This window comes from Erythranthe guttata, chromosome 1 (assembly GCF_056151865.1).
Source record: "Erythranthe guttata isolate IM_541 chromosome 1, IM_541, whole genome shotgun sequence".
Lineage (NCBI taxonomy): Eukaryota > Viridiplantae > Streptophyta > Magnoliopsida > Lamiales > Phrymaceae > Erythranthe > Erythranthe guttata.
This window is the reverse complement of record NC_142533.1, coordinates 2,976,383-3,003,694: the sequence shown is the minus strand read 5'-3', so window position 1 is coordinate 3,003,694 and position 27,312 is coordinate 2,976,383. Positions and strand designations below refer to the sequence as shown.

The window sequence follows — 27,312 nt, the reverse complement described above, 5'->3', positions numbered from 1 at the left end:
AAAATGTTCAAAATTTATGAGGCAAAACGTAATAATCAATAAATGCAGTGGTATGATGTAATTAAGGCAAATCAACGCGCGGCAATTTGGGATTTTCTCTTCGTCTTCTCTGCTTTACATACCTGAAGAAATAGCGCACAGAGCTACACCCCCTTCGACAATGGCGAGTGAGGGTTTCAACGGGGACGACTGGGATAACGACTTCTTAGACAAGCTCCTCCAAGCGGAGGAACTGGCCTTGTCCACTCAGATTCCTCGAACCTACCACCCACCACCGCCGCCGCCGCCGCCGCCGCCACCGCAACCGCCGCTGCTGCCGTCGCCGGCGTATGGCGTCAGCTATTCCCCTCCTCGCGAACTGTCTCAGCGACCCCGTGAATTAGGCCACACGGGCGGCGTTCCCGATTATTTTGATTCGTTTTTCCCTCGTGGGACCCACTTCGCCAAGGAGCAAGAAATCGACAGACCAAAGGTTGAGATTGTGCTTCAATTTTACACAGATTTTGATAAGGATGATGATTTATGTAGAGAATGTATTAAATGTTATGATGTATTAAATAAAAACTTGAGTATGTATTTTGTTGCATCCTTTCTTGTTCCTTCTTATTTGTGTTGGATTTGAGTAAATCATAACATTTTGCCCTGTTCGTGATGTTTCTTTATGTCGTTGCAGAGAGAGTTGAATCGCGTTTCGAAGCAGCGAAATGATCTGGTAAATAATTTTTTTAAAGTAAATAATTTCTTCTGAATCGAGCATAAGAGCTTTTAACTGCACGAACAGAAACGCTTGGATTTTAGGAAGGAAAGGGACAAAAAGGAGCAGCAGCCGGAAGTAATACATTCAAAGATTGAGGCGAAAGATGCTGAGTTTTATCAGACAAAGGATACGGAGATGTAAGCATATCTTTTGTTTTATCATATCGAATCTGCTAATTAAAATGTGTTTGTAGTTTGCTTAAAGCATTTATAAGCTTTCGAACCAACTCATATCGTATGTGTGTTATTGTGTATGCTTGTCTCATTTAAGCAACATGTATTCTAGTTTGCAGCAGTCCAATAAATGTAAGCCAAAATGAACTCCAATCATCATATCGTCTTTGCAGTTAGGTCAAAAGGTTTCATTTATTGAGAAAACATGAATTTTGAATGAAAATATGGATTTAGGGAATGTTAATGTTCGTCTTTGTTGAGTATTCTTAAGTATTCCCCTCAACTTCATCACGCATATTCTGTAATAAGGCAATTATGCTTGAGAATGTGTATGGATGACTCTCTTTTTTTTTTTTTTTTTTTTTCTGGAAGCAGGGATTGCCTTGATTCGGGTCCCACTGATCCTGGCATATCTACTGTGTGTCGAAATGAAAATCCATCAAACGAGCAACTTAAGCCCCGCACAAAATGTAGGTGAGCATTTATTCAAAGAGTTAACAAGAGGAAAAGCATCCTCTGATTTTGTTCCCTCCCATGTGATGTCATCTCTTTGCGTTTTTAAATACTTGGCCATCAGCTTGTGATGCAGGAGTGCAGACAGATAAAACCACTGAATCAAGCAGTACGGCTGTACAAAATACTTGTCGCGTATCGGAAAAATTGGTTGGGCTGTGGAATTCAGATGACCAAAAACTGGGAAGAGTTTTAGTTGCACAACTGTTTATGACTTGTGAGAAGGATTTTCATGCGCTGTTTGGATACTTGAACTCGCCTAAAGCGGATTCTAGCATGGCTTTGTCTGATCAACCAGGTTCTATTCATCCCATAGAAACTGCAAAAGTATCACATCTATTCTCCGTGTTGACCAAGGTAAAAATGCCTTCGCTCCCAGCTATATTTGCACGATTTTTGCATTTTAATTTTCTTCTTTTTAAATGATATGTCTTCGAGTACGAGCTTTACTCTTTAACTTTTACTGTTGCAGATTGGTTACGATACTTTGAGATTGGAGGATTTGTTAGAAGCTTTGGTCGACCTTTGCAGTCTGAAAAATGTGAGTTTATTATTCATGGCCTCAATTCATATATGTAATTATAGTAGTCAGTTTTCTTTGTTTCCTGTTATGTTTAATTTGTCTGAAAAGAAGCCATGCCACCTGGTGCAGGTTGTTATTATTCATAGCTCTCTTCGTGTTCTGCACAAGATTCTAAATAATTCTTCCAGCATGAAAAAAGAATTTGGTAAAAGGTAAGAAGAACCAGCTTATGCGTTTTTACTTGTACTTTGGCGAGAGTTTCTCAGACCCACGAGGCACAATTTCGACCTCTTTAATTTGCTTCAAAATTTATTCTTTCAGTTTGATAATTCGCATCATGAATTATATATCTATTCTTTCTTCCTTTTTTTTATCAATGGGAACAACAAAATCTTTGTTCATATATGTTGGGAGTTTTCACTATATTATTACCACCGCTAGTGTTGTAATCAAGGTAGTCTTTATGATTAAAATGCAGAGGCCGCCCCAATCTGGTTGAGCCGCAAGCATACTTACTATATCATTAATCTTTTAAGCTACTTCATTACAAGTTTCAATTTACAAGATGAGTATCTTTTGGAGCAATTGCAATTATGAATTCTTCTAAGTTTCTATACAATTCGTCCTTTTCCTCGTTGTTCAATGTTTTTTCTCTGAAATTTTTATATTTTATTCATACTTACCGTATGAAGTGATTGCAGTTTCTTCTTTTTGTCAAAATTTTGGTGTCACTCAACCCATAGGCCACATTAAATATATATAAAACTGGAACTGTTTATGATGTGGCACTAAAAACCATTTTTTAGAATTGTTTCATATAAATGACATGTAGTTGCAAAGTTATCGTTGGGATTTTTTCGACCTTGCCCGTAATGCTTATTGCATGGTTTTCTAATTTCAACTTCCTCCCAAAAAGAATTGATGGCCCAGATGTTGATTTCCTTGTGTACTTAGATCTAAAATTTCCAGTGTAATTGACCAGGGAAAATGTTATGGTTGAGGAATCTCTATCTGAAAACACCAACGAGTGTCGGAATTCAGAACAAGAAAGCTTATCCTTTGCAAATGTAGCAGAGATTCTGAAGCAGAGCCATATTCCATCAGAACTGAATTTGTTTAATGTTAAAACCCCTGGCCATTGTAGATTCTTCGATTGTAGCTTTGGAGCATCTATTTCTGGAGTTTATTGGGTTTCTCTTTTCGAACGTATGTGCCTTATATCCATTCAGAACAACGAAAAACAAATTCGGCGTGAAGCACTTTCAATCATGAATCTGATTCTTATGAGACAAAATGCATATTTGGAGAGAGACAAGTAAGTGTTTCTCTGCTGTCGATTCGCTGGTTTTGTCCATATAAGATCATAATTCACTGCAATTTTGACACAGGTTTGTTGGGGAAGTGGTGTTTCGAAGTTTATCACAATTATTAAGGAGGGAAGCTGGATTTTTTGTGCAAGACCAAGCTGTTCATACTCTTTATCTGCTATGTAATTGTGAGTAATTATTTCTTGGCAGAAAAACCGGATTTTAACCAGAAGTATCTCACTCGTTTATTTTGTTTTACTTATTCTGCATTTGTTATATTTGTAGAGGAGAACCCCTTCAACTTATCTACTACTCTGAACAAAATTATGCACTTGAGCTATCTATGGTCACGACCTACTAAATCATGTAGCTTACATGTAAAACCTTAATTCTCGTTTTTGCAATATCGTTGCAATATCCACATCCTAATCTTGGATACTTTAGGTGGGAGGTTCAAATTGTTATCGGTGTAACTGTTTCTCTTGCTGTATTCTGCAAAGGTCCAAAAACCATAGCCATGCTTTGTTCCGGTTCTAAACAAGATGGCGAGCAACTTGCCTCCGAGTTTTCAAGTTTTCAAGGGTTCAATGAGATCTTAATTGGCTTGGCAGATTGTGTAGCTTCTTATAGAAGTGCTACTGCAGAGGTAAGGTTTTTCGTTTCTTTCTTTTTTTCCATGATTTACCAAACTAGCAAGATTGGATGTTGTATGACCTATTTTGATCGTTTGATCTTAAAATTTGCTGAAAACTTTCAGGAGATGAAGCTTCGAAGAAATGCTATAGCTTTTCTTGCTTTCTTAGGTTCGTTGGGAAAATCCGGCTTCGAAGTTTTGATAAACCATACGCTTCCGAAGGGAACCAATTTCCTCTCAATCATTTTGCAAAGCTTAACATCAGATCTCGACCTTCAGGCATCAAAGTCTGCTCAGAAATCCGACGTTGTCCGAGAACAGTAAGTTTCCTTACTCAACCAATGGGAAAAATACAGTCTTCATCCCTCAAGTTTGCACCGATTTCACATTTGGTCCCCATTTTCACAAAAAACACATTTGGTCCCTCATATCTCAAATATTCAACACTTTTAGTCTTTCCTGTCAAGTTTCCTTTAGTACTCATGGAATCAAGCGTGTGCCCATGACTGCCTTAACTGACGAACTAACGGTAAATTGACGGAAATGACCACATGTGTTTGTTGTGAATATGGGAGATTAAATGTGAAATTGGTGCAAACTTGAGGGATGAAAAGTATAATTTCCCCACATCCAATCAATAGTACAACATTTGTGTCAGACCATGTCTTCAGAACAAGACCTTTCTGAATTTAGTCTTTCTAACTATAACTATCTACTTAAATTTCATGTTAGACACTTAGCTATGTATAAACACACTTTACTTGCTGCTTGATTTTTCTTTATTTTGCAGAATCTTGCTAATTCGAGAGGCGCTTATTCTTTTGAATAGACTCGCATCTCATCCTCAATACTCGGGTCCCGTTTTGGAAGCACTGACAAATACGAGAGAGATGGCGAGTGCAGCTGTGGATATTGCTAATAGATTGACCAATAAAAGCAAGTTATTGTGGCGGAACGAAAACACAGCAAGGCAACTCAGGGAATCCGAGATTATGGAGTTGGCTCGTGTCTTCAAGAAGAGGATTTTTACGTTTTTAGGCGACAATATATCATGAGAGTATGGGTTTTCAATCGCCTCGAATATGTACGTAGAGAGTATTCATGTAATATAATCAAATACATGAGAGTCTTTTTGTATTTTGAACTCAAAGTAGAGTTCATAAATAGAAAATGTGGGGTAAGTACTTTTTTAGAAAAAAAGTTACCAAACTTATTTTGAGAGCTTATAAGCTATTAAATTTTATATGGAAAAATTACAGCTTTCACTCCTCAAGTTTGCACCGATTTTATATTTGGTCCCCTATGTTCACAAAAAACATATTTAGTCCTCATGTTTCAATAATTTAACATTTTTTGTCATTTCCGTCAATTTACCGTTAGTTTGTCAGTTAAGTCATTGATGGGCATAGGCTTGATTCCGCTAGCTTTTACGAAAAATTGATGGAAATTACTGAAACTGTTGAATTTTTAAAATATAAGGTACCAAATGTGGCTTTTGTGAACATGAGAGACTAAATGTAAAATCAGTGCTAGATGGACTAAAACTGTATTTTTCCGTATGTTATAAATGTTTTGAAGAGCTCCTAAGCTTAGTCAAACATAAGTCCAATTGTTAAAAAGATAAGAGTTAGTTGACTATTGTTTAAAATTAGGAATGTTCCCAAAATGGAAGAATTAGGAATGGCCTTACAATAACTTCCCTAAGGTTAAGTGTAACAAAAAAAAAATATTTTTTAACAAATTACATCCAACACCTTGCAATTTGTAAAATTGTTACATCCACCCCCTACAAACGGGTGTTAGTGTAAGAAATCTACAAATTACAGGCGTGGGTGTAGTTATGAAAAAATAAGAGGTTTTTTCGTTAATAGACCTTACCCTGAGGAGGCATTTGTAATTTATCAAAGTGTTAAACGAACAAGATTCTCCCCACGAAAGCCATTCATGAGGATGCCCACAGGGAATTCGAACCCACCACCCACAAAAAGGGCAACCTCTCGTAATTATTCAGATGTTTGATGGCAATTAAATATCATTTTCTTCATTCCAAATATACTTCCATATCCCGCTTCGTAATAAAGCAGCAAAACCAGCACACTCACAGTACGGCAGTGCCACTGTTCTCTCTCTATTTTTCTCTCTCTAGCTTTATATAAACGTATAGAAGCATCTGTTTGTGTGTGTGTATATATATATAAGCCGCATACTTTGCTTGTATCTGGAGTTCTAGCTTTGGGGAAAATAGTTAGCCATGAATCGAGGAAACGATCCCAACCCGTTTGACGATGAAGAGCCCGAAGTCAATCCATTTTCGGTAACTGCTTTTCTTTTTTTCTAGATCTGCCTATTTTTAGATTATTTTTTGTTGATTTTGGGTTGTTTTCTTCAATTTTGCCATTTTTTCCGGGTATTCGTGTGAAATTGTGATTATTTCATTTAGATCTGAGCCCTGCGGCTATATTTGTTCGATTAAATTTGTTATTAGGGGTAACCTTGAGCCACAATTCGAGATTGATTACGAGAGAGAGAGAGAGAGAGAGAGAGAGAGAGAGAATAGAATGATGTCGTATTATACATACTAATATGTATTGGAAAATAGGAAATAAAAAAAAAAAATTGGTATGATGTCGTATTATTAGAACATTAAAAGATTCAGAAATAAGTTGTTCTGGTAATGAAGAATTTGGTAGAATTTTTCAAGCCACCATTTGTATGCAAATATCATAATTTTACGGAATTTTTAATTTATTTTTTAATTTGAAGATTTTTTTAATAGTTTATTTTACAAAGAGAAGTGAATAATCGTCAAATTGACAACGCTAAGTCCTTACAATGCAAATACTGTTAATATAATTGTGATGCTCCTATCCCCTAGGCTACTAGCTATAGGAGGGGTTACTGACCCAACTTGATGTTATATATATATATGCCTGTCCATTTATTACCCAATTTAGCATTTTCTGTCTAACCATCATTTGCTAAATTGACGCAAAGTTATAAGTGTGCATGTGATGCATTAGAAGAATGACCAAGTATCTGGTGACAGCTGTATCGGTTTATGTCATATAAGATTGATATGTGTTAAGGTTTGATAAACTGCAAGATTGGTCGTTGATGCTAATTTATTGTTCGCTTGGCAAAAGAAACTTCTCTGGGAACTAAGTTGTTTGTAGGTGACAACTGTATTATTGTGTCATATTAGATTGATATGTGTTAAGGTTTGTTATACTGTAAGATTGGTAGCTGATACTAATCTATTGTTCAACTGGCAAAACAAAGTTATCTGGGAACAAAGTTCTTATTTGCAGTATATCATTCTTATTTCATCTTACAGTTAATTTTAAAATTTTAAAGATGCTGATGAGAAAATTCCACTTCATAATATTATCCATACTGCCTTAACATTCGGCATTTTGAGTGTCGCAGCAAGGTGCAGGGAAGTCACGCATGCCTAATGTCGTTGCTAGTACACTGGGTTTTGGTCGGAAGCATGACGCCACTGTGGATATACCATTAGATAACATGAATGTAATGTAGTCCGTAATTCCACTTGTGAATTTATGTGGTAGAATCTCGAGTCTAACCCTAATTCTGTTGCATAACTTTTCAGGACTCCAGGAAAAAGGAGAAAGAACTTTCAACTTGGGAAGCAGATTTGGACAGGAGAGAAAGGGTGAGCTTTTGATTAGGGTTAATCAATTACATATAGATTCTTGAGAGGATGTTAATATATTACTTCTGATACTCTGTGAATTTTGTGTCATTGTGCCTTTTAGAAACTGATATGTTCTTATTGGGTCTGAATTCAGTAGAAAGTGTAATGCATCCTAACTACATCTTGTGTTGTGGTTACCTATTTTTTACTCTGTTTTATACTTGTGTGAATTTTATATGCAATACAGTGAACTAGGAGAAACATAATTGGATTGAACCCCCATTCTGTCATATTCAGTAGTTACCTTACCCTTGAAATTCATGCATGTAAAAGTACTCAACAAATATTGTTTTGTAGGACATTAAACGGAGAGAAGCTGCTGTTGCCAGTGGTAAGTTGGAAGATCAAGGCTAGAAACCATGTTTACATATTTTTTCTCTGTTTTTATGCTTCTAATTCATTAGCAATTCTTTCTTTCAGCTGGTGTTCCCGTGGATGATAAAAATTGGCCCCCATTTTTCCCTCTTATTCATCATGATATAGCCAATGAAATACCAGTTCATGCTCAGAGGTTGCAATATTTTGCTTTTGCGAGTTGGTTAGGTGCGTACGTCCTTTTGTTTATTGACAAGCACTATATTTATTTTGTGGAACACCCTTTTTGTGGTTGCTGTTTAGATTTCAGACAAACATTGGGCATGTATGTGAGGAAATAGCTGCGGCTTAGTCAATTCATATCTTAAAAAAAAAAAGTGGATATTTGCATAGAGGGCATGGTTTGCGCATATTATTTACTTTGCACTATGAATGTGTACTATGTAGTAACTATAAAGTATAATCACACTTACGGGAGACCAAAGGAAAACACTATAACCTAGCAAAGGGATATTTCTTCATATTGTTATACATTTAACTATTTGGAAACTTATTTTATCTCACTTATTTCCATGCATATATACTCTCTCGTTTTTTATGAATTTAAATACTCCACTATCCGTCCATCATACTCGTAAACTGCAGCATGAATTTAATCCATGCCATTGTCGATAGTTTTTCCGAACTGCCTAATGTTGGCTGGTTTTATTGATTTCTGGCTTTAAGGATTTTAATCTTAACCGTTATCAGCATGTACAATTTATTTGTGGTTGAACTTCTCCATCTGGAAGTACGTTTAGGATTGTGATTGATGTAATTACACCATATTAAACATAAAGCTTTTACTACTATCTCAACTGACCAAATAAATATATTTCTGGTTCTCAGACTGAAGGCGTGGCAAAGTGTCTCGTTCTATTAAATATGTCCTATTTTTATTCATGTCTTATGGTTCTATTCCATGTTATAAGACTGTGATTGTAGTTTGTTGCAAGTTCAATGCAAGTGATTTTAGAATTTTCGCCTCAATGGATTTTGGTACAGGTATTGTCCTATGCCTCGTGTTCAATGTCATTGCAGTCACTATTTGCTGGATAAGGGGTGGTGGTAAGTTCTTTTGTTTACTCCTTTTCCAAATAGATCTTTTGATGCGAAAAACTAAAATGTAGTTTACCACCTGTAGGAGTCAAGATTTTCTTCCTTGCTATTATATATGCCCTAATGGGTGTCCCCCTCTCGTATGTACTGTGGTACAGGCCTTTGTATCGTGCAGTGAGGTACTTGCAGTCTCCTTGTTATCTCTTTCTTGAGACTTCGACGTGTTGAAAATATAATGTTTGTTGTTCTGTATCTGATTCTGATCCTCAGGACTGATAGCGCACTCAAGTTTGGCTGGTTTTTCTTGTTCTATTTGGTATGTTTTAGTTGTTACCCTTGAAATTTTATCTTTGTACGACACTGTCTTATTGATGTCTTTGCAATTCCATATTGCAGATACATATTGGTTTTTGCATCCTTGCTGCAATTGCACCTCCAATTGTCTTTCAAGGCAGATCACTTACGTAAGAATTTTTTTATTAAATTTTTAATTCACAATTTATTCTGTTAAAGGAAATCCAAAACTTCGTTTGTTTTAACCAAGTAATTCCTCTAGTGTTATATCATCATATCTTACCAGACCTTGATTCGAAGTTCTTTTATTTCGTTTAATTTGAAAATGGAGGTTTGCTCCACAAACAATGTTTCAAAATCTAATAGTGCTCATTTATCTTTTTATTTTTTATTTTTTTTTATAGCTAATACCTTCGTTTATTTTCTGATATCAGGGGAATCCTTGCAGCCATTGATGTCTTCTCGGACCATGTTTTGGTTGGGGTGAGTTCTCCTTAGGAGCATTGTTCAGAATTCGAACTTCGTATCTTTGTCTGCATTCTTATAGAAGTTATATATTATCATTCTCTACTTCTTTTATACATAGACGTTGCGTGAATGTGTCGTCCTCTATTTTGATGCAGATCTTCTACCTGCTTGGATTCGGATTATTTTGCTTAGAATCACTGCTGAGCTTATGGGTACTCCAGGTTAGAAAATGATTAATCGCAGCTCTACAACCTTTTCTTTACGAGTCTCTGTTGAATCACTTATATTTCACACTTTTTATTTTGTCCATGCAAATAATTTTGCTGTTTCTTATTTATTCTTGATAAGATGCATACTGTTATTGTATAGTTGACTTTTTGTTGACCTTATTCTCTCTTTTGCAGAAAGTATATGCATATTTCAGGGGGAATAAGTGATATACTTGAATTCATCTGGAAGCTGGCTAAGTAGAAATGTATTCTGTTATTTTGCGAAAAAATTTTATCGTTTCGATTTCGTATTCTCACCTGTAGCAGAAAGCACGAAGGGTTTACATGTATTTGCTATCTAAATTCAACTCTATAGCTTTATTCTCTTCTGCACTATTCTTTATGGATTCCCTATAGTTTCATTTGGTATGTAAATTCTTTATGAATCATGATATTCATGGCAGATTGATTGTTCACTCTTGAAAATATTATATTCTGGTTTGGCACCTGTATTTTTTTTTCATTTCATATTTGCATCGTAATTAGGTTTTCATATTCCATGTGCCCATATCGTTGAATAATCCAATATTTCTCCGCCGCACATCTTCACATACGGCTTATGAAATCCTATACCTGGTGAAATATACCATGTAGTTTAAAACCCCACATCTCGTAGCATGCCATTGCCTTGTTCGCCACGTGGCAAAGCCGGTATCCAAATTCAAAACGGCAACAAATGACCACCAAGAATTCTCCATTACATATTTATCGCAAAGAATGACGCACACATGGTCACCAGATACGAGAGCTTTACGTGCAGCTTATTGCTAGCAAAGCTGCTGCTCCTTTACAAGCTTTGTCAAAGGCCTAATAAATGCTTTCGTTATGTATGTATCTATTTTGATCAGTTGAAACTTTACGGAGAATTTCGGAAAATAGAGAAACGGTACAATATGTTTGAAATAGAGTGAACATGCATGCATGGAGAGTGGACAGAAAATCAAGACAGGCTTAATACAATGTAATTAAAGCAGCATTAGAAAGATTTCGATGGATGATCTCGTGATGAATTGCCATCATTAAATGTAATAGGCAATCATTATATACAGATTTTTCATGCCGACTTGCTGTGATAAAACCCCACAAAGGGGTAGAAAAAAATATGGAAGAACGAAAAAAAAAGGACAAGAAAATGCAATTAATTGGCTAAGAAATGGCCCAAATTTTCTGCAGAACAGCAGCTTCTTACAAAAGCAAAAAGATCGACTTTCATCGAATTATACCTTTGCTTGATTCATAACTGGAGATTTTTTTAAAGAAAATCAGCCAATTATTGCCAGCAAGCTTTGCCTAACAACCGGAACAGAGCAAATCACAGAACCGAAAATTCCCGTCAGTGCATAAGCAATTGCACAAAACGGAAGAGCCTCCGGTTCCTTTGCTGATAATGCAGCAGTTCCCAATCCATGTGCACTGAAAAAAAAAAACCGAATCAAAACGGTTTTAGTACATGCACCAATATAAGTTTCTTCCAACAGTACAACAAAAAAAAATCGATTTTGTTTTTTTTTTTTTGAATTATGTACCTTGATGCAGTTGCTATTCCACGAGCAATAGGATCACTGAACCCTAGTTTATCGAGAGTCGTCTGAACAAAATTTGCCCCAACGAGTCCAGTCACTACAACAACGGCTGCTGTAAGCGATGTATTGGCACCTGAAACAAATGAAAATGCAAATGCATATAAATAAAACAACTATTTTTTTTTTTTAAATTCATATTGAATCTGAAAAGATAGAAAATAAAATGAGATATTTTAAACCTTCGAAGAACGATACGATGCTGAGAGCAAGAGCGACAGTTATGCATCTGGGAAGAATTGATATAGTTAAGGAAGGTTCGAGTCCAATTAAACGACCAATGAGAGCTGTCGAATATAAAGAAAACACGGTGGAGAGTATGACAGAGGTGAATATCTCTGCTGCATGTCTTTTAACCAGCTGCATTTTTTTATAAAATCGAGATATAGTTATGTACAAATATATAATGAATACTTTAATACTTATATAGTATTAAAAATCATTTACTTTTTACCTTCCTTTGTTGGAACATTGAGAAGGCAAATGAGAGAATAACCGATCCAAGAAACCCCATAAGAATGTCACCAGCTCCGGGATTCGACGAGGTCTTTGTAAGATAATATCCTGCAATTTTTATTTTTGCCATCAAATATATAACATAGTAAATTGCCGGATCGAATATTAATGAACATTTGATTAAAGGGTAATGTACAAAAAAAAACCCTGAACTTAAGCTAAATTACGAAAAACACCCCATCTATCCGTAATTACCAAAATGCCCCTGGCATTTGTTTCCGTATTACACCGACCCCCTTACGGTGTGATTTTTCACGAAATCATTTTTCATGAAAAATCACACCGTTAGGTGGTTGGTGTAATATGGAAACAAACGTCAGGGGGATTTTGGTGATTCCGGATTGGTGGGGTGTTTTTTGTAATTTAGTCTAAGTTCGGGGTTAATTTTTGTAATTTACCCTTGATTAAATTTACTACTTTCACCACCATTTCTACAGCTCTAACTTAGTAACCTTCCGTATTCGATTAGAGATATATACCTAAAACAGGATTAAGCCCAGATTTTGTGAGTTGTCCGTATGCGAATGCTGCCAACTCTGCTGATAATGCACAGCAAATAATCGGATGGAAAACTTTCTTCACGCCACCTGGTAAACTGAAAACCGAATAAAATCATATGTTACGAGATGCAAAAAAAACGGAGGAAAAAAGTTGTACGGGAAACTAAATGAATTTCTTATCTTACCCATTACCAAACATGTATCCTACAACTGTAGACGATAGGAGGAAAGGCAAACACGTCCTTGCATTTGTACCAAGTATAGTTGGATAGAGAAATGCCGATACAAAAGATACTAGGAATATGCCGCTCCATGCCCAAAGCTCAACCGAAGAAAAAGGCGAAGGCTTTGCCATTGGCTCGGCTGCTACCATTTCAGTGTTCACAATCTTTCTCACCGCTATGGCCGTATAACCTGCTACAGCAAGCGAAGCTAGCCAACCTCCAACTGCAGAGAATTTCTTGATTTATTTCAATATCTATAATCTGAAATTGAAAAGCCTATATACACTAAGGCCTCGTTTGGTTCCTAAGATAAGATTAGCCAAGATAAGCTTATGAAAACCCAATAAATAATCTCCCAATAAGCCAAGATTGGAGCCGTTTTTTCCCACAATTGCAGGCCGGTCCGAGAAGTTATTAGACTAACCAAACACTCAAACATCCAATAAGGTCCGATTCTTTAATTAATCATGGCTAATCTTATCAACCAAACGAGGTCTACGACTAATCAATTGGTAATGGGGAAATATATATACCTATAATGAAGATGATTTTAAGTCCGGAAGCTGCCGGAATATCCTTGACCGCTAGCGGCAGAACCACTAAAGAAGGCACGTAGAACAAAGGGAGCCACCGTTGAATGAAGAGAAACGCAGGCTGAAAGAAGTTCATCACGCTAGTTGCTGCAGCAGGTACAGTGGAATCAAGAACCATCAAAATGGTGAATATGCAAAACATTCCGAATAAAGCACTCGGGAATTTAATGGCGGCAGCCACAAATGCCTGCTTCAAGAACTTGTCCATTGCCACAATAATTCCCAATGAAACAACCAAATGCAACAGTTTAACAACCTAATACAAATAATGAAATCAATTAGTAATTGCATCAAAATATTCAAATCATTGCGAAAATTCAAGAATCCAAAATTGGCCATGATCAAGATTCAATTTTTAAGACAGAGAGACACGTAATCAGTGTTTTCATCAAACTCATTTACACAATCAGAAAATAATCAATAACCCAAATGGGCCATGATCAAGACTCAATTTTTAAGACAGAAAGTCATGTAGTTAGTATTTTCATCAAAATCATTCACACAATTAAAAATAATCAAGAATCCAAAATGGGCCATGATCAAGATTCATTTTTAAGACAGAGAGCCCTGTAATTAGTGTTTTCATCAAAGTCATTTACACAATTAAAGAAATCAGAATCCAAAAATGAGCCATGATCAAGATTCAATTTTTATTTAGGGCTACATTGTTACCGTGCTTTGAAGACTAGTAGCTGAGGTCAAACCAGTTTCCGATTCATTGGATTTGACAGAAACCCTTCTCTGCGAACGTATTATCTGAGGATCAACGAGCGGAAAACCGGAGTTGGGTCCAAGAAAATGACTTGGTTTCGTAGATTCCGAGGAACGGCCATTGTTGTAGCTTCTTGGTGTTTGGGGGCAATTTGAAGAAAATGGTGGAAGTTTTGATAAGATTTTTCTGGGTTTTTGGACTGGACTGAAATGTGGGATTCTTGAACGGTGGCGGTTGGGAAGAAAAAAAGGTGTGAAAATGGCGGAGGCGGAGGCGGCAGCCATGGTGGTGGCGAAGGTGGAGAAGAAGAGAGTGTGTAAGTGGGGAAAGGTGACATTTTTCTCTCAAAGTGTGTGTGTGTGCAAAATGTGTGGAGGCGAATAGATTATGTTCAGATTCTAATTGGCGGTTTTGTTCCCTGCACTCATTTCTCACGTGGGCCTTTCAAATAAATTGGGGTTTATTACCGTCACTTCACTGATGTAACGTTAAATTACGAAAAAAAATCTGTTCACATTTGATTAATTACAATCACTCATTAACTATGAATCTTCTTCGACTTCGACGTCTACTCATGCGGTATCAAGTTTATTAGAATCTTTCAACTATGAATCTTTTTAGACGTCTACTCATGCGGTGTCAAATTTAGTAGAATCTTCTAGATTCTGTAGAATATTCTCTAATTTATACTCGTTTTATTCCATTTGGACTCCACATTTTGAAACAAGATGATTATAAAATGTGTCTTTTGGCTAGTAAATATCAGATTACGGTGTATCAGAAACCGTATGTTTGCACAAAATGAGTACAAAGTTAGACAACATTCCACGGAATCTAGAAGATTATGTCGAATTTGACACCATAAAGGTGGACATGTATTATGTATAAAGATTCATAGTTGATGGGCTTATTGTAATGATCCAAACATGAGGGACTGGTCGTAATTTATCCAAATATACTTGTAGTTTAGCTTTCTATTAGCGGGTTCAATTTGTCGAATCAATTATGGATCCGGGCCGGGTCTTCATTTTTAACTTGGGCGGGTGTTTCAAGTTTGGGCCCATGGGTCTGATTTTTTAGCCCATTCTTAATGGATTTATTTGAATCTGTTAGTAAAGTATGTCCGGTCCAACAGGATTTTAAGTTTGCATCTTTAATTTACTAATAAAATTCGAGTCAATAATTTCAAGGGTTAACTGCAAAAAATCCCTTAAACTTTGGACGTTTTTGCGCTTTACCCTCTGAACGGAAAAAAGTTGCACGAGCATACCTGAACTCCATTTTTCTTAGCACCACTTCCAAAATATCCAATTTTAGCCTAAATTAGCCGGAATTCAAATCACGTGCCTTACACGTGAATATAGCTGGGGTAGATTAATCTTTTCCTTTTACACCCATTTTCTTCATTTTCTTTTAATAAATATAAATAAATCTTAAAAAGAGAAAAAAAAATCTTCTTCTAGTCACGGGCATCTTCCCCAACCAAACATATCCCGTCACCACCAGCCCAATCAAACTACTCTTCATCCATTTCAGCCCTCAACCGCCGCCTGCCGCTTCTACTTCACCTCCCTCCGCCGCCTTTGCTTCGCGGCCCTCCGCTTGCCCAACTCTGTTTTTCTTTTCTTATTTCTTTCATTTTTTTTCATTTTTTTATATTTATTAAAAAGAAGATGAAGAAAAGGGGTGTAAAAGGAAAAGACTAATCTACCCCAGTTATATTCACGTGTAAGGCACGTGATTTAAATTCCGGTGATTTTTTTCCAAAAAAATGATATTTTGGAAGTCGGTGCTAAGAAAAATGGAGTTCAGGTATGCTCGTGCAACTTTTTTCCGTTCAGGGGTAAAGCGCAAAATCGTCCAAAGTTTAGGAGATTTTTTTGCAGTTAACCCTTATTTCAAATTTATATTAATAGAGTTCTATAATTTATTTTGTTGAATATTTTTAATTACAAAAATTGTGAGTCATTAACTCTTAATTTGATGTGAGAAACAGAATTTGGAAAATTTCAAAAGAGTTTTAGTTATAGGAATCAAAAATAAAATGTTAAACATCTATAAATTAATATAGTCGGGACGAGTAAAATTTTATTAAATTAACGAAATATTAAATCAACGAACCAACAATTTAATACGTTTTTACTAGAGGTGAAAGTCGGATGGAACATATCGAAATTAACCTTTTCGGAAAATTTCTATTTTTTCGGAAGTACAAAGGTATTCCTGATTCCAATCCAAAATTTTCGGAAAATAACATAAATCGGAATTTCGGAAATCAAAATGAAAACAGTTGTTCCGAAATTGGACCTTTTTCGGATCGAAACCGACAGAAATTAGAAATTTTATTCCAACTTTTACCCACGTTTTTCACCAACTTGGATTGAAATTTTTTATTATTTAAATGAGTCTATTAATTTATCGAGATTCTATTCTACCGAATTGGGATGCGTGAATTAAGTCAATTTTTCTAACAAACTATAGATTGTGCTAAAAAGTTATATACCATAGGAAGTTTGGCCACGAATTGTGTGTATGGTGTATGATGAGTCACATGGGATTATTTTTGACTTAGTGTTATTAAATTCCCACTTTATAGTACGCATGTTCAACTGCAATTATTAAACTCTTCACTTTTAATTAAAAGTAACCCTAAAAAAATCAATTAAATGGAGTTTGGACCCCATTTGATAAAAGTTCAATGTTATGGGGAAATTATGATAATTAATTAATCATAAAGTATTCTACATTTATTCACATATACTATAAGCTCTTCCAAATAACTTACAAAATTTCGAAAAATATTCAACTTTTTATCGTGATCATTTCTCAGCCGTGTGGAAACTTCGACTTCTCAACATTTCCGCGTTTCGAAAACGTTTCGTGTCGACAACTCGAAGACATCTGTCGGACATCTTATAGGCCATTTTGCGATTTTTAAAAAGTTAAAAACATGTTTGAATAACTATTTTTCAAATTTTTTGTTGTTTCTCAAATTATTTACATGATTTAATAATTAATTGCCCATTAATAGTTGAAAGTAAACAAAAAAAAATTAAGCATGTTTGTATAAAAATATATAAAAAAGAATTTATATATAAATAAAAACTTATATATGTTTATATCGAATATTTATAAATACACTCATATACTTTTAATATTTACACGTTTCCTAAGCTCTGTGTCCTCATTTTCGAAAAATATTGGTTCCCGTATCGAACTTACACATATCCGTGGTCCGTGTGATACGATCTCTCGTGTATCATAAGATTTCTTTACGAAACGTAAGAAAACTCTTCTTTATTATTTCTCTTCCTTATAAAACCCTAGCACAAAACGACTATTTAAAGATAAGAAAACCCTAGAATCCTAATCTAACTAGGAAATATAATTATCTATAGTAATTAAATACTAAATACTTATTCTATAAGTACTAAACATACGGCTCCTATGTAAATAACTAAACTAATACTTCAATAATATATATTAAATAATAAAATACTAACTTAACTAATAATTAATCGATATATTAAATAATATATCGTATCAAACCACCTCTCTTGAAATGAACCTTGTCCTCAAAGTTCGAGTCAATTTGGTCCTTCTCCTTTGCGTTTCCACCTATGTTTGACTTCATCGACTTGCTTCCCGATTGACTCCGAAAAACACGATGAACGACCGAGCTTTTTAATACATCGTTCATGCTGATCCAACGAACTTCCAAAGGTTACTTTAGCGAAAATATTCAATCTTTTTCCCGACAAATAAATTTTTTCAATCGTCTTTTTAGATTTTGTCTCCTCCAAACTGACCATCGGTTCTTCGTCTCCTTTCTTTTGAACAGCATGGAAATCTCCCAATATCCATAGTAGCTCTTCGCTCTCCTCTCTGGTTAATTTGTCGTCTTCGTCCCACTTTATCTCAGTTGACTCCGATTCTTCTTCTTTCAGCTCTTCGTTCCACTTCATCTTAGTTGAATCTGATTCCTCTTCCTCTGGCGAACTCACAAAAATCTGGGTATCTTCGAAAAAGTCATCGTCGTCCTCTTCCTCTCCTTCCGGCGATAGGCTCGGCAGCGTCGACGGCGGTGGCTCTTTGAAAGATTCATCGTCGTCCTTTTCCTCTTCCTCCGGCGATAGGCTCGGCAGCGGCAACGGCGGTGATGGCGGCGGTGGCGTTGGCGGTGATGGCCGGCGGTCCCTTCGGCTTTTGTGATGGCGTTGACGTCGTCCCTGACTTTGTTCGAGCAATTTCTGAAAATCAATCCGTAATCTCTCTACGGATTTCTCCAATCGCTCTAACCGTCTTGTTTCGGACATCATGATTTTCACAAAGTTTTGATGTGATCTCAACTTTGCTCCAGCTTAGCTTTGATATAATCTCTGCTTTGCTAACGAAGCGTTGGTATTATCGCAACTTCGCTCTGATACCAATTGATGCGATCTCTCGTGTATCATAAGATTTCTTTACGAAACGTAAGAAAACTCTTCTTTATTATTTCTCTTCCTTATAAAACCCTAGCACAAAACGACTATTTAAATATAAGAAAACCCTAGAATCCTAATCTAACTAGAAAAGATAATTACCTAAACTAATAAAATACTTAATAATTCTCCTAACCTAAACACACGGCTATTATATAATAAACCTAACAAACTATTCTAATTAATTAATAATAAAATACTAACTAATAATTAAATAATATATTAAATAATAAATCCCAACATTCCACCCCGCTTGAAATGAACCTTGTCCTCAAGGTTCTGCCCAATAATCGTCTCTCTTTTCTATGTTTCCATCTATGCTTGACACCATCGAATTTCTTTCCGATTGAATCCGAAAAACATGATGAAAAATCGAGCTTTTTTCCAAACATGAGTCCATCTGCCCGAACGAAATTTCTCAATCTCTTACCCGATAAATCAACCTTCGTCTCAATTGTCTTTTCAAGTTTCGTCTTCCTTACATTCACCGTAACTTTTTCTTCGACCGTCTTTATAGAATCTGGCTCACTCACAATCACAAGCACTTCTTCGTTTCCTTTCTCCGGGAAGTCGTGGCATCCTTCCACTATATTTTTTAATTCTTTGTCCTCCTCGCTACTTAACTCCTCGTGTCCGTTCCAAATTATCTCACTTAAGACGAGTGATTCTTCAATCTCCTTATTGGTTAATTTCTCGACTTCATCCCAAATTATTTCTACCGAATCCGGTAATTCTTCTTTCGGCGAACTCACAAAAAATCGGGGTTCTTCGAAAAAATCATCGTCGTCCTCTTCCTCTCCCTCCGGCGACAGGCTCGGCAACGGCGGTGGTGATGGTAGCGGTGGCGTTGGCGGTGATGGGCGGCGGTCCCTTCGGCTTTTGTGATGGCGTTGACGTCGTCCCTGACTTTGTTCGAGCAATTTCTGAAAATTAATCCGTAATTTCTCTACGGATTTTTCCAATCGCTCCAACCGTCTTGTTTCTGACATCATGATTTTCACAAAGTTTTGATGTGATCTCAACTTTGCTCCAGCTTAGCTTTGATATGATCTCTGCTTTGCTAACGAAGCGTTGGTATTATCGCAACTTCGCTCTGATACCAATTGATACGATCTCTCGTGTATCATAAGATTTCTTTACGAAACGTAAGAAAACTCTTCTTTATTATTTCTCTTCCTTATAAAACCCTAGCACAAAACGACTATTTAAAGATAAGAAAACCCTAGAATCCTAATCTAACTAGGAAATATAATTACCTATAGTAATTAAATACTAAATACTTATTCTATAAGTACTAAACATACGGCTCCTATGTAAATAACTAAACTAATACTTCAATAATATATATTAAATAATAAAATACTAACTTAACTAATAATTAATCGATATATTAAATAATATATCGTATCACCGTGCCATATAGTTTCTCAGGTAAAAACTAGTTTATTTGATGATAGATGCACACAATCACACACACCCACATGGATGTGTGTGTTTAGTGAAATTCTTTTTTAATTGAATTTTTAGTTTGACTTTGACGCACACTGTGCATGTTTATGCGCCAAAAATAAATGGAGATAATCTGCACTGGTTTTGGGATTAGAAATGAATGTTTTGAAGTACAAAATAAATAAATTAATATATTAAAAAAGAAAAAAGGAATCTTCAACAAACATACACTACCATCTGGCATCAACCAAAAATCACGGCGCCGAATCCGCCACTTGCCATGATCACCCACCGCCTTCCGGCGGCGGAGCACGGCCAGAAAAAAGGCAGAATAACCTTTATAAAAAAAAAAAAAAAAAAAAAAAGCCCCCACCTTTTTTCATTTTTCAACTCACAAAAGCAGCACACACCAAAAAAAAAAAAAAAACACACTAAAAAACAACCTTCATTCACGAGCACAAAACAACACACACACACACACTATATCCTATATTCTATTCCCTCTGCCGTAGAAAATTCTCTTACCTTTTTGTTTCAGTTACCAAATCCAGAAGCAACAAGTTTCACACACACAACACGCACTACCAGCCACGAACAAGATGACCTAATTTCCCACCCCAAAGGTTAAACTATGTATAACTGAAAGCAGAAAAAAAACCCACCTACTGTAATAATTGTGCAACACCTCATTAAAGCACAAGCAAAAAGCAAAAAAAATATTCTCTCTCTCTCTCTCTCTATAGCTCTCTTTCTCTGTTTCTCTCTCTAACTGTGTTTCTCTCTCTCTTGAGAAATGGCGACACTTGAGGATATTGGGGTATCGGCAATAATAAACATACTGGGTGCTTTTGCGTTCTTGCTTGCATTTGCTCTGCTGAGAATTCAGCCAATAAATGACAGAGTTTACTTTCCCAAATGGTACATTGCTGGGAAGAGGACTAGCCCTAGGAGTTGGGGTGGTGTCGTGGGCAAATTCGTCAATCTCAATATTATTACATACTTCACTTTCCTTAACTGGATGCCTCAAGCTCTGAAGATGTCTGAGTCCGAGATTATTAGCCACGCTGGCCTTGATTCTGCTGTTTTCTTGAGGATTTACACTCTTGGGTATTTACAATTCCCCCCCATATATATATATTAAAAAAAAAAAATCATTCTTGATTTTTTTTATTTAATAATTGGATGGTTCTGATTTCTGAGTGGTGATTGTTTTTTCAATTTTTTTTTTTTTTAATTTCAAGAAACGATTTTTCGATTCGATTTCTCTGATTTTAGTACTTGCAAATGTTTCATCTTATTATGTGTGTCTTAATTTCAAGGTTGTTTTTGCGATTCGGACTTTTCGATCAGATGATGTTTGTTTTCTTGTTCTTTTTTGGTATTTTAGGATGTGATGGCTAGTTAGTTTGGTTCAAAATTGTTAATTTTAGGATTCGAATTAGCAACTTATATGTACTAGCTTTGTCCGTTTTAAATTTCTCTTCGATGTATTGCAATTAGGATATTCCGTTTTTGGTTCGAAACTGTTTTTTTCGAATTTTTTTGTTTCTATGATATGTTATAAGCAAAATTTCGTTGAAAACCATATACAAAGCTAACTTTGAGGAGATTGGTTTTGTTGACCTATTAAGAATATTCATCTGTCCAAATTTGCGTTTCCAACAGTCGTAAAACCGACGACTTCAATTATATCTGGAATTGTTTTCGAGACTGTGACATGAAAAAGTGTCGTTAGGGAATAGGATTGATCGAAAATCATTTTTTTTTAATAGATGATGCGAAAAGCTCGTTATTTACTTTATGATCTTGATTTTTAATTTTGTTTTATCATTTTTACTTCCGTCAGCTTGAAAATATTCGGACCAATAGCAATTGCAGCACTTCTAGTTCTGATTCCAGTGAACCTCTCCGATGGAACTTTGTCGTTTCTGCGCCGTGACTTGGTTGTCAGTGACATCGACAAGCTCTCGATATCAAATGTTCGTTCCGAGTCTAATAAGTAAGTTTCTTAGTGGCCGTCGTTTTCGCTACGAATAACTTGTTTAACATCATTCAAATTTTTAGTGGCCGTTTACTTTTTTCGGCATTGGGGTGTAGAGGTAGATGAATTATCTTATATATATATATCGGCTTTTTATTTATTTATTTATTTGTTAATATAATTTAAATTATGTGTAGTATGTTGGAATATAAACGTCATTTTTCCGACAAACTGCCAGGTTCTTTGTCCACATAGGAATGGAGTACTTGTTCACTTTCTGGTCTTGTTACATGCTCTATAAAGAATACGATAGAGTTGCGTCGATGAGACTTAATTTTTTGGCTTCACAAGGCAGACGCGCAGAACAATTCACTGTTAGTCGAACTTTCATTTCTGTTGAAATCTACGATACCGAATATACGATTATTACTTCATTCGAAATATCATTACAAAATGTTCAAATTATTCGCAGGTTCTTGTTAGAAACGTGCCGCGTATTTCTGGACGCTCGTTATCAGATAGCGTCGAAACCTTCTTTCACCGAAATCACCCCGATCATTATTTATGTCACCAGGTAATAGATGGTACCGATTTTTTTTTTTTTTAATATTCTCGTAACATGCAAGAACTTTTTTTTTTTTTTTAACTTATACGTATTTTCTGCCAGGCTGTATACAATGCGAATAAGTTCGCCAAACTGATTAGAAAACGAAACCGACTTCAAAATTGGCTGGACTACAACCAGCTTAAGCATGAGAGACATCCAAACAAGAAACGGCCGACAACCGATGTATACTTCCTTATTGCTTTTTGAACAATATATTCTGACAAAATTAAATTTGTTTCCGAACATTTCCGATTACACTGTAACTTACGCTGTTTTGTTTGTCATTCAGACAGGCTGCCTCGGACTTTGGGGCGATGAGGTTGATTCAATCGACTACTACAAAGAGCAAATTAAATATCTTGATAGAAAAGTTAGTTCACCTCTCTTGTTTAATATACTACTCCCTCCTCCCCATATTATTCGTCGCTTTGGAGTATTTTATTTCCTCCAATTATTCGTGACTTTACAATTTCAATGAAACATTAATTGAATTTATTCCAATTTTACCCCTTACCACTTTTAATTAATTAATAGATATTAGTTGACAAACGATTAAATGACAAGGGTATTTTAGTAATTTTTTATATGTTTTCTTTTTTTGCTATGATTCATGCATATTTGTTGTTTTCACGGTTAGTATATTTTTCATAGAAAATTACTACAATACCCCTTATCACTCTTAATTAATTGAAAGATATTAGTTGACATGCAATGAATGAGAAGGGTATTTTAGTAAAAAAAAAATTTGCTACAGTCCATGCAGATATTTATTGGTTTTCGTAATTTGTGCGCAAATTACTAAAATGGGAAGGAGGGAGTATACACAGCTCGGTTCTTTAATCATCTGACGATTTTTTTAATATCTCGATTTTTAGATAACAATGGAGCGCCAAAAAGTTCTAAAAGACTCTAAAGCCATCACGCCAGCTGCCTTCGTTTCATTCAATTCGAGATGGGGAGCAGCTGTTTGTGCACAAACACAGCAGAGCAAAAACCCGACACTGTGGCTAACAAACTGGGCGCCAGAGCCACGTGATGTGTACTGGCAAAATCTCGCTATCCCGTTTTTCTCACTAAGTGTTCGAAAGCTCGTGATTTCACTATCCGTATTTGCATTGGTCTTCTTTTACATGATACCTATTGCTTTCGTCCAATCATTGGCTAATTTAGAAGGGCTCGAAAAAGTTGCTCCTTTTCTCAGGCCAGTAATCGAATGGTAAGTTTTTTGACTCGTAATTAAATATAAAATCATATATATATATATATATATATGCAAATAATCTTGATATTTTTTTTTTCGTTTTGCAGGAAATTTGCCAAGTCATTCTTGCAGGGTTTCCTACCTGGACTTACTCTGAAACTATTTTTGTATTTTCTTCCGTCGTTTTTAATGGTGATGTCGAAAATAGAGGGACACGTGGCAGTATCTGTGTTGGAAAGACGAACTGCTGCGAAATATTATTACTTCATGCTGGTCAACGTCTTTTTGGGCAGCATTGTCACGGGAACGGCTTTTCAGCAGCTTCATGCTTTCCTTCACGAATCTCCCTCACAGTAATATTGTTTCCCTATATATCTCTCGTTTCTTCGTCGATTATTTTACTTTTGCAATTTGTTATTGCATTTTGTTGCATGCATAATCTAAAACCAAACTTTTTTCGACTAGGGGTGGAAATTGGAAGTTGAATTTCTGAATTCCACCAATTTCGATCCGATAGTTTCGATTTTGGAACAACATTTTTCATTTCGATTCTGAAAGCTCCAATTTCCGGTTTTTCTGATTTTTTTTGGGAGCGTAATAGGAATGCATATTAGATTCCGATTTCCAATCGGATTTTTATTTCCAAGAATATTTCCAAAAATTACACTTATAATATCGATACTATTATCTATTTTATATTATAAGTTCATAAAAAATTGGTAATTCCGAATCCGATCCGAAAATTTTCGATTTTGGAACAAGTCTTTTCATTCCAATTTCTGAAATTCCAATTCCCGATTTTCCATATTTTTGGAACGGAATTGGAATCAGCTATTCATTTCCGAAATTTTTTTTTTGGAATTTTTCCGAAAGTGCTAATCCTGATCCGTACGATTTCCACCCCTAGTTTTCAGACAAAAGAGAAGAGTTTATTGCATTTAGTATCTTACATTAAATTGCTAAAAAAGACTCCATGCTATTAATATTAGCAAAAAAACCCTATAGTGCATTTTTTTAGCACACATAGGGGTGGGTCATTTGTTAAAGAATTGCATTAAAGAAGGGGGGATTTTGCTAATGTTAGTAACAAGAGGACTATTTTTAAACAATTAGAGTAAACACAAAGGTGTTGAATGCAATAAACCCAAAAGAGAATGAACTCGGAATCCGAAAGTTTATTTTATTCTGAATAGAATTTTTTCTCGATTGCAGAATCCCAAGGAATATTGGTGTATCGATACCGATGAAGGCTACTTTCTTCATAACGTACATAATGGTGGATGGCTGGGCTGGCATTGCTGGCGAAATTCTCCGATTAAAATATTTAGTAATTTTCCACTTAAAAAACATGTTCATTGTAAAAACCGAGAGGGATTTGGACATGGCAATGAACCCCGGAGGTGTCGATTTTCCGGAAACTTTACCGAGTCTTCAACTTTATTTCCTTCTTGGACTTGTCTACATGGTCGTCACTCCGATTCTTCTTCCTTTTATACTCATCTTCTTCGCCTTTGCCTACTTTGTGTACCGTCATCAGGTTAGTTTTCTACTTTCTCGAATTTCACGTATTTATATAGGTGGTGTTTGCAAAAGCTTTTGGAAAAAATAAAATTTAGTGATTTTGAGTAAGAAAAAAGCTCAGAAGCTGTTTCTAAAAGCTTTTGCAGTGCTGCTTCTCAGATTATGGCTTATAACTGTTTATTTTAAGAGAACAGAAAAAAGTAAAAGCTAGTGTTGCAAACATTAAAAAACTAGCTTATCAGAGTATGGCATATAAGTGCTTATTTTAAGAGAAGCAGAAGCAAAAGCTAGCGTCGCAAATATTAAAAAAAGTGATTATGAGCCAAAGCTTTTGCAAACACAACCGTAATCAACTCCCGAAATTTTATATCGAAATTCTTGAAATATTCTTGACAGGTCATAAATGTATACAACCAACAATACGAGAGCGCCGCAGCATTTTGGCCGCACGTCCACGGTCGTATTATAGCGAGCTTACTTATTTCTCAACTCCTCTTATTGGGACTTATCGGCACGAAAAAGGCGGCAAACTCCACTCCTTTGCTTGTCGTGCTTCCTATATTAACTCTCACTTTCCATAAATACTGCAAGAATCGCTTCGAACCCGCATTCCGAAAATACCCTCTTGAGGTAAATAATTATTTTTTCGGGTAAACTACAACCACCCCCTGAGGTAAAGTGTAATTACAAAAAACCCCTTCTTTTTGAGAAATTACATCCAGCCCCCTGCAGTTTGTAAATTTCTCACATCCACCCCCCTACAAAGGGTGTTAATGTAAAAGATCTACAAATTGCAGGGGATGTAATTAGGGAAAAAGAAGGGGGTTTTTCGTAAATAGACCTTACCTCATGGGGTCGGTTGTAATTTGCCTTTTTTTTTTTTTTTCATTTTTGTCTAATCATAGAAAAATTTCTGAATTGCTGATTGGCTATTCGTTTTTTTTCTTCACAGGAAGCAGTGTCGAAGGACGAACAAGATCGTGCTACTGGATCCGAAATTGACTTGAAATCTTACTTGGCGGATGCCTATCTCCACCCCATTTTCCACTCGTTTGAGGAAGTCGATTTGGTTGAAGTAAAAGTCGAAAACGCCCCTACCCAACCACAAGCACAAGCAAAAGCCCCTATCGAAAGTTCTTCTCCGAGTGAGCTTAGTTCTCCCTCTCCTCACCATGCACATCATCTAGAAGACGAGCCTTCGCAAACTGTGCAGAACTATGAATTTGAAGCGCCTCATAGCGCGTACCACTACGAAGCCGAACAAAATTATACAGCTTATCATTACGAAGTTGAATCGCAGAGTGACGTGTATAGGTATGATAGTGAGCCACATTATCAATACTATCGCTATTGAAGTTCGATTTTTTTTTTTTTTTTTTTTTTTTTTTTTTTAAATGTGATTAATTAGTTGTAAGTTCAACTTGTTAGATATGTAGATTAATTTTTTTGATTTGCTGTAAGATGTTGTAAGTATTGTCAATTGATTGATGTAAATTTAAACAAGTTAGTAAAAATGTTGCACCTCGATATATCTTCTTCGTCTTGATACTTCCAAGAACAATAATGCAAGTCTCGTAAATTCTACATATCGACAACGGGGCCTCGTTTGGTCGGTAAAATAAGCTATCATTGATTCAAATATAGTAAATTATATTTTAAAATTCAAATAAGATGTCTTCTAATGTATGATATTTTCAGAGGGTAGTAAAATGTAAAAAAGAACTTATGATAGTAAAATAGGGTAAATTACAAACACCCCCCTGAGGTATGGTCAAATTACAAAAACACCCCTCTTGTTTGGATAATTACAACCACACCCTCAACTCATCAAATTTAGTGGAATCTTCGAGATTATATGGAATATTATCACTTTTGTACCCG

At 35.7% G+C, this 27,312-nt stretch overlaps 4 protein-coding genes across 4 annotated transcripts; 3 read left to right on the top strand and 1 right to left on the bottom strand.

Annotated features, from left to right (window-relative positions):
- The first annotated feature begins 93 nt into the window (after positions 1-93).
- SUV2 (protein dimerization) lies at positions 94-5,118 on the top strand. Its single transcript, XM_012998746.2, has 12 exons — positions 94-472; positions 674-712; positions 782-894; positions 1,306-1,400; positions 1,508-1,800; positions 1,916-1,984; positions 2,096-2,178; positions 2,949-3,281; positions 3,355-3,461; positions 3,774-3,919; positions 4,031-4,227; positions 4,698-5,118. Exons 1-12 carry the CDS (start codon positions 161-163, stop codon positions 4,960-4,962), a joined length of 2,052 nt encoding a protein of 683 aa, XP_012854200.2. The 5' UTR covers positions 94-160; the 3' UTR covers positions 4,963-5,118.
- Positions 5,119-5,853: 735 nt separating this feature from the next.
- Positions 5,854-10,520, top strand: LOC105973713 (secretory carrier-associated membrane protein 4). Its single transcript, XM_012998748.2, has 12 exons — positions 5,854-6,221; positions 7,334-7,435; positions 7,518-7,580; positions 7,920-7,953; positions 8,043-8,165; positions 8,982-9,044; positions 9,121-9,214; positions 9,306-9,351; positions 9,432-9,499; positions 9,764-9,812; positions 9,953-10,018; positions 10,202-10,520. The coding sequence occupies exons 1-12, from the start codon at positions 6,159-6,161 to the stop codon at positions 10,232-10,234; spliced, it is 804 nt and encodes a 267-aa protein (XP_012854202.2). The 5' UTR covers positions 5,854-6,158; the 3' UTR covers positions 10,235-10,520.
- Positions 10,521-11,017: 497 nt separating this feature from the next.
- On the bottom strand, positions 11,018-14,570 carry LOC105973712 (plastidal glycolate/glycerate translocator 1, chloroplastic). Its single transcript, XM_012998747.2, has 8 exons — positions 14,152-14,570; positions 13,420-13,735; positions 12,848-13,109; positions 12,642-12,757; positions 12,101-12,210; positions 11,829-12,006; positions 11,593-11,722; positions 11,018-11,479 (listed from the first exon to the last, which is right to left on the bottom strand). The coding sequence occupies exons 1-8, from the start codon at positions 14,473-14,475 to the stop codon at positions 11,329-11,331; spliced, it is 1,587 nt and encodes a 528-aa protein (XP_012854201.2). The 5' UTR covers positions 14,476-14,570; the 3' UTR covers positions 11,018-11,328.
- A 5,760-nt stretch (positions 14,571-20,330) lies between these two features.
- LOC105973776 (hyperosmolality-gated Ca2+ permeable channel 1.8) lies at positions 20,331-26,960 on the top strand. Its single transcript, XM_012998823.2, has 11 exons — positions 20,331-21,228; positions 21,968-22,120; positions 22,341-22,476; positions 22,575-22,676; positions 22,770-22,892; positions 22,999-23,079; positions 23,585-23,925; positions 24,018-24,263; positions 25,123-25,447; positions 25,828-26,061; positions 26,384-26,960. The coding sequence occupies exons 1-11, from the start codon at positions 20,915-20,917 to the stop codon at positions 26,783-26,785; spliced, it is 2,457 nt and encodes an 818-aa protein (XP_012854277.2). The 5' UTR covers positions 20,331-20,914; the 3' UTR covers positions 26,786-26,960.
- The last annotated feature ends 352 nt before the right edge of the window (positions 26,961-27,312 follow it).

Bases quoted from the DNA above. Each gene is read 5' to 3' on its own strand.
- SUV2 (XM_012998746.2), top strand. From the start codon at position 161: ATGGCGAGTGAGGGTTTCAACGGGGACGACTGGGATAACGACTTCTTA. The intron at 895-1,305 runs GTAAGCATATCT...TTCTGGAAGCAG, and splicing joins CAGACAAAGGATACGGAGAT to GGATTGCCTTGATTCGGGTC. The intron at 3,920-4,030 runs GTAAGGTTTTTC...GAAAACTTTCAG, and splicing joins ATAGAAGTGCTACTGCAGAG to GAGATGAAGCTTCGAAGAAA.
- LOC105973713 (XM_012998748.2), top strand. From the start codon at position 6,159: ATGAATCGAGGAAACGATCCCAACCCGTTTGACGATGAAGAGCCCGAA. The intron at 8,166-8,981 runs GTGCGTACGTCC...ATTTTGGTACAG, and splicing joins TGCTTTTGCGAGTTGGTTAG to GTATTGTCCTATGCCTCGTG. The intron at 9,352-9,431 runs GTATGTTTTAGT...TCCATATTGCAG, and splicing joins GGTTTTTCTTGTTCTATTTG to ATACATATTGGTTTTTGCAT.
- LOC105973712 (XM_012998747.2), bottom strand. From the start codon at position 14,475: ATGGCTGCCGCCTCCGCCTCCGCCATTTTCACACCTTTTTTTCTTCCC. The intron at 11,723-11,828 runs GTTTAAAATATC...CATTTGTTTCAG, and splicing joins CATCGTATCGTTCTTCGAAG to GTGCCAATACATCGCTTACA. The intron at 11,480-11,592 runs GTACATAATTCA...TTTTTTTTTCAG, and splicing joins GGAATAGCAACTGCATCAAG to TGCACATGGATTGGGAACTG.
- LOC105973776 (XM_012998823.2), top strand. From the start codon at position 20,915: ATGGCGACACTTGAGGATATTGGGGTATCGGCAATAATAAACATACTG. The intron at 21,229-21,967 runs GTATTTACAATT...TACTTCCGTCAG, and splicing joins TTGAGGATTTACACTCTTGG to CTTGAAAATATTCGGACCAA. The intron at 25,448-25,827 runs GTTAGTTTTCTA...TATTCTTGACAG, and splicing joins ACTTTGTGTACCGTCATCAG to GTCATAAATGTATACAACCA.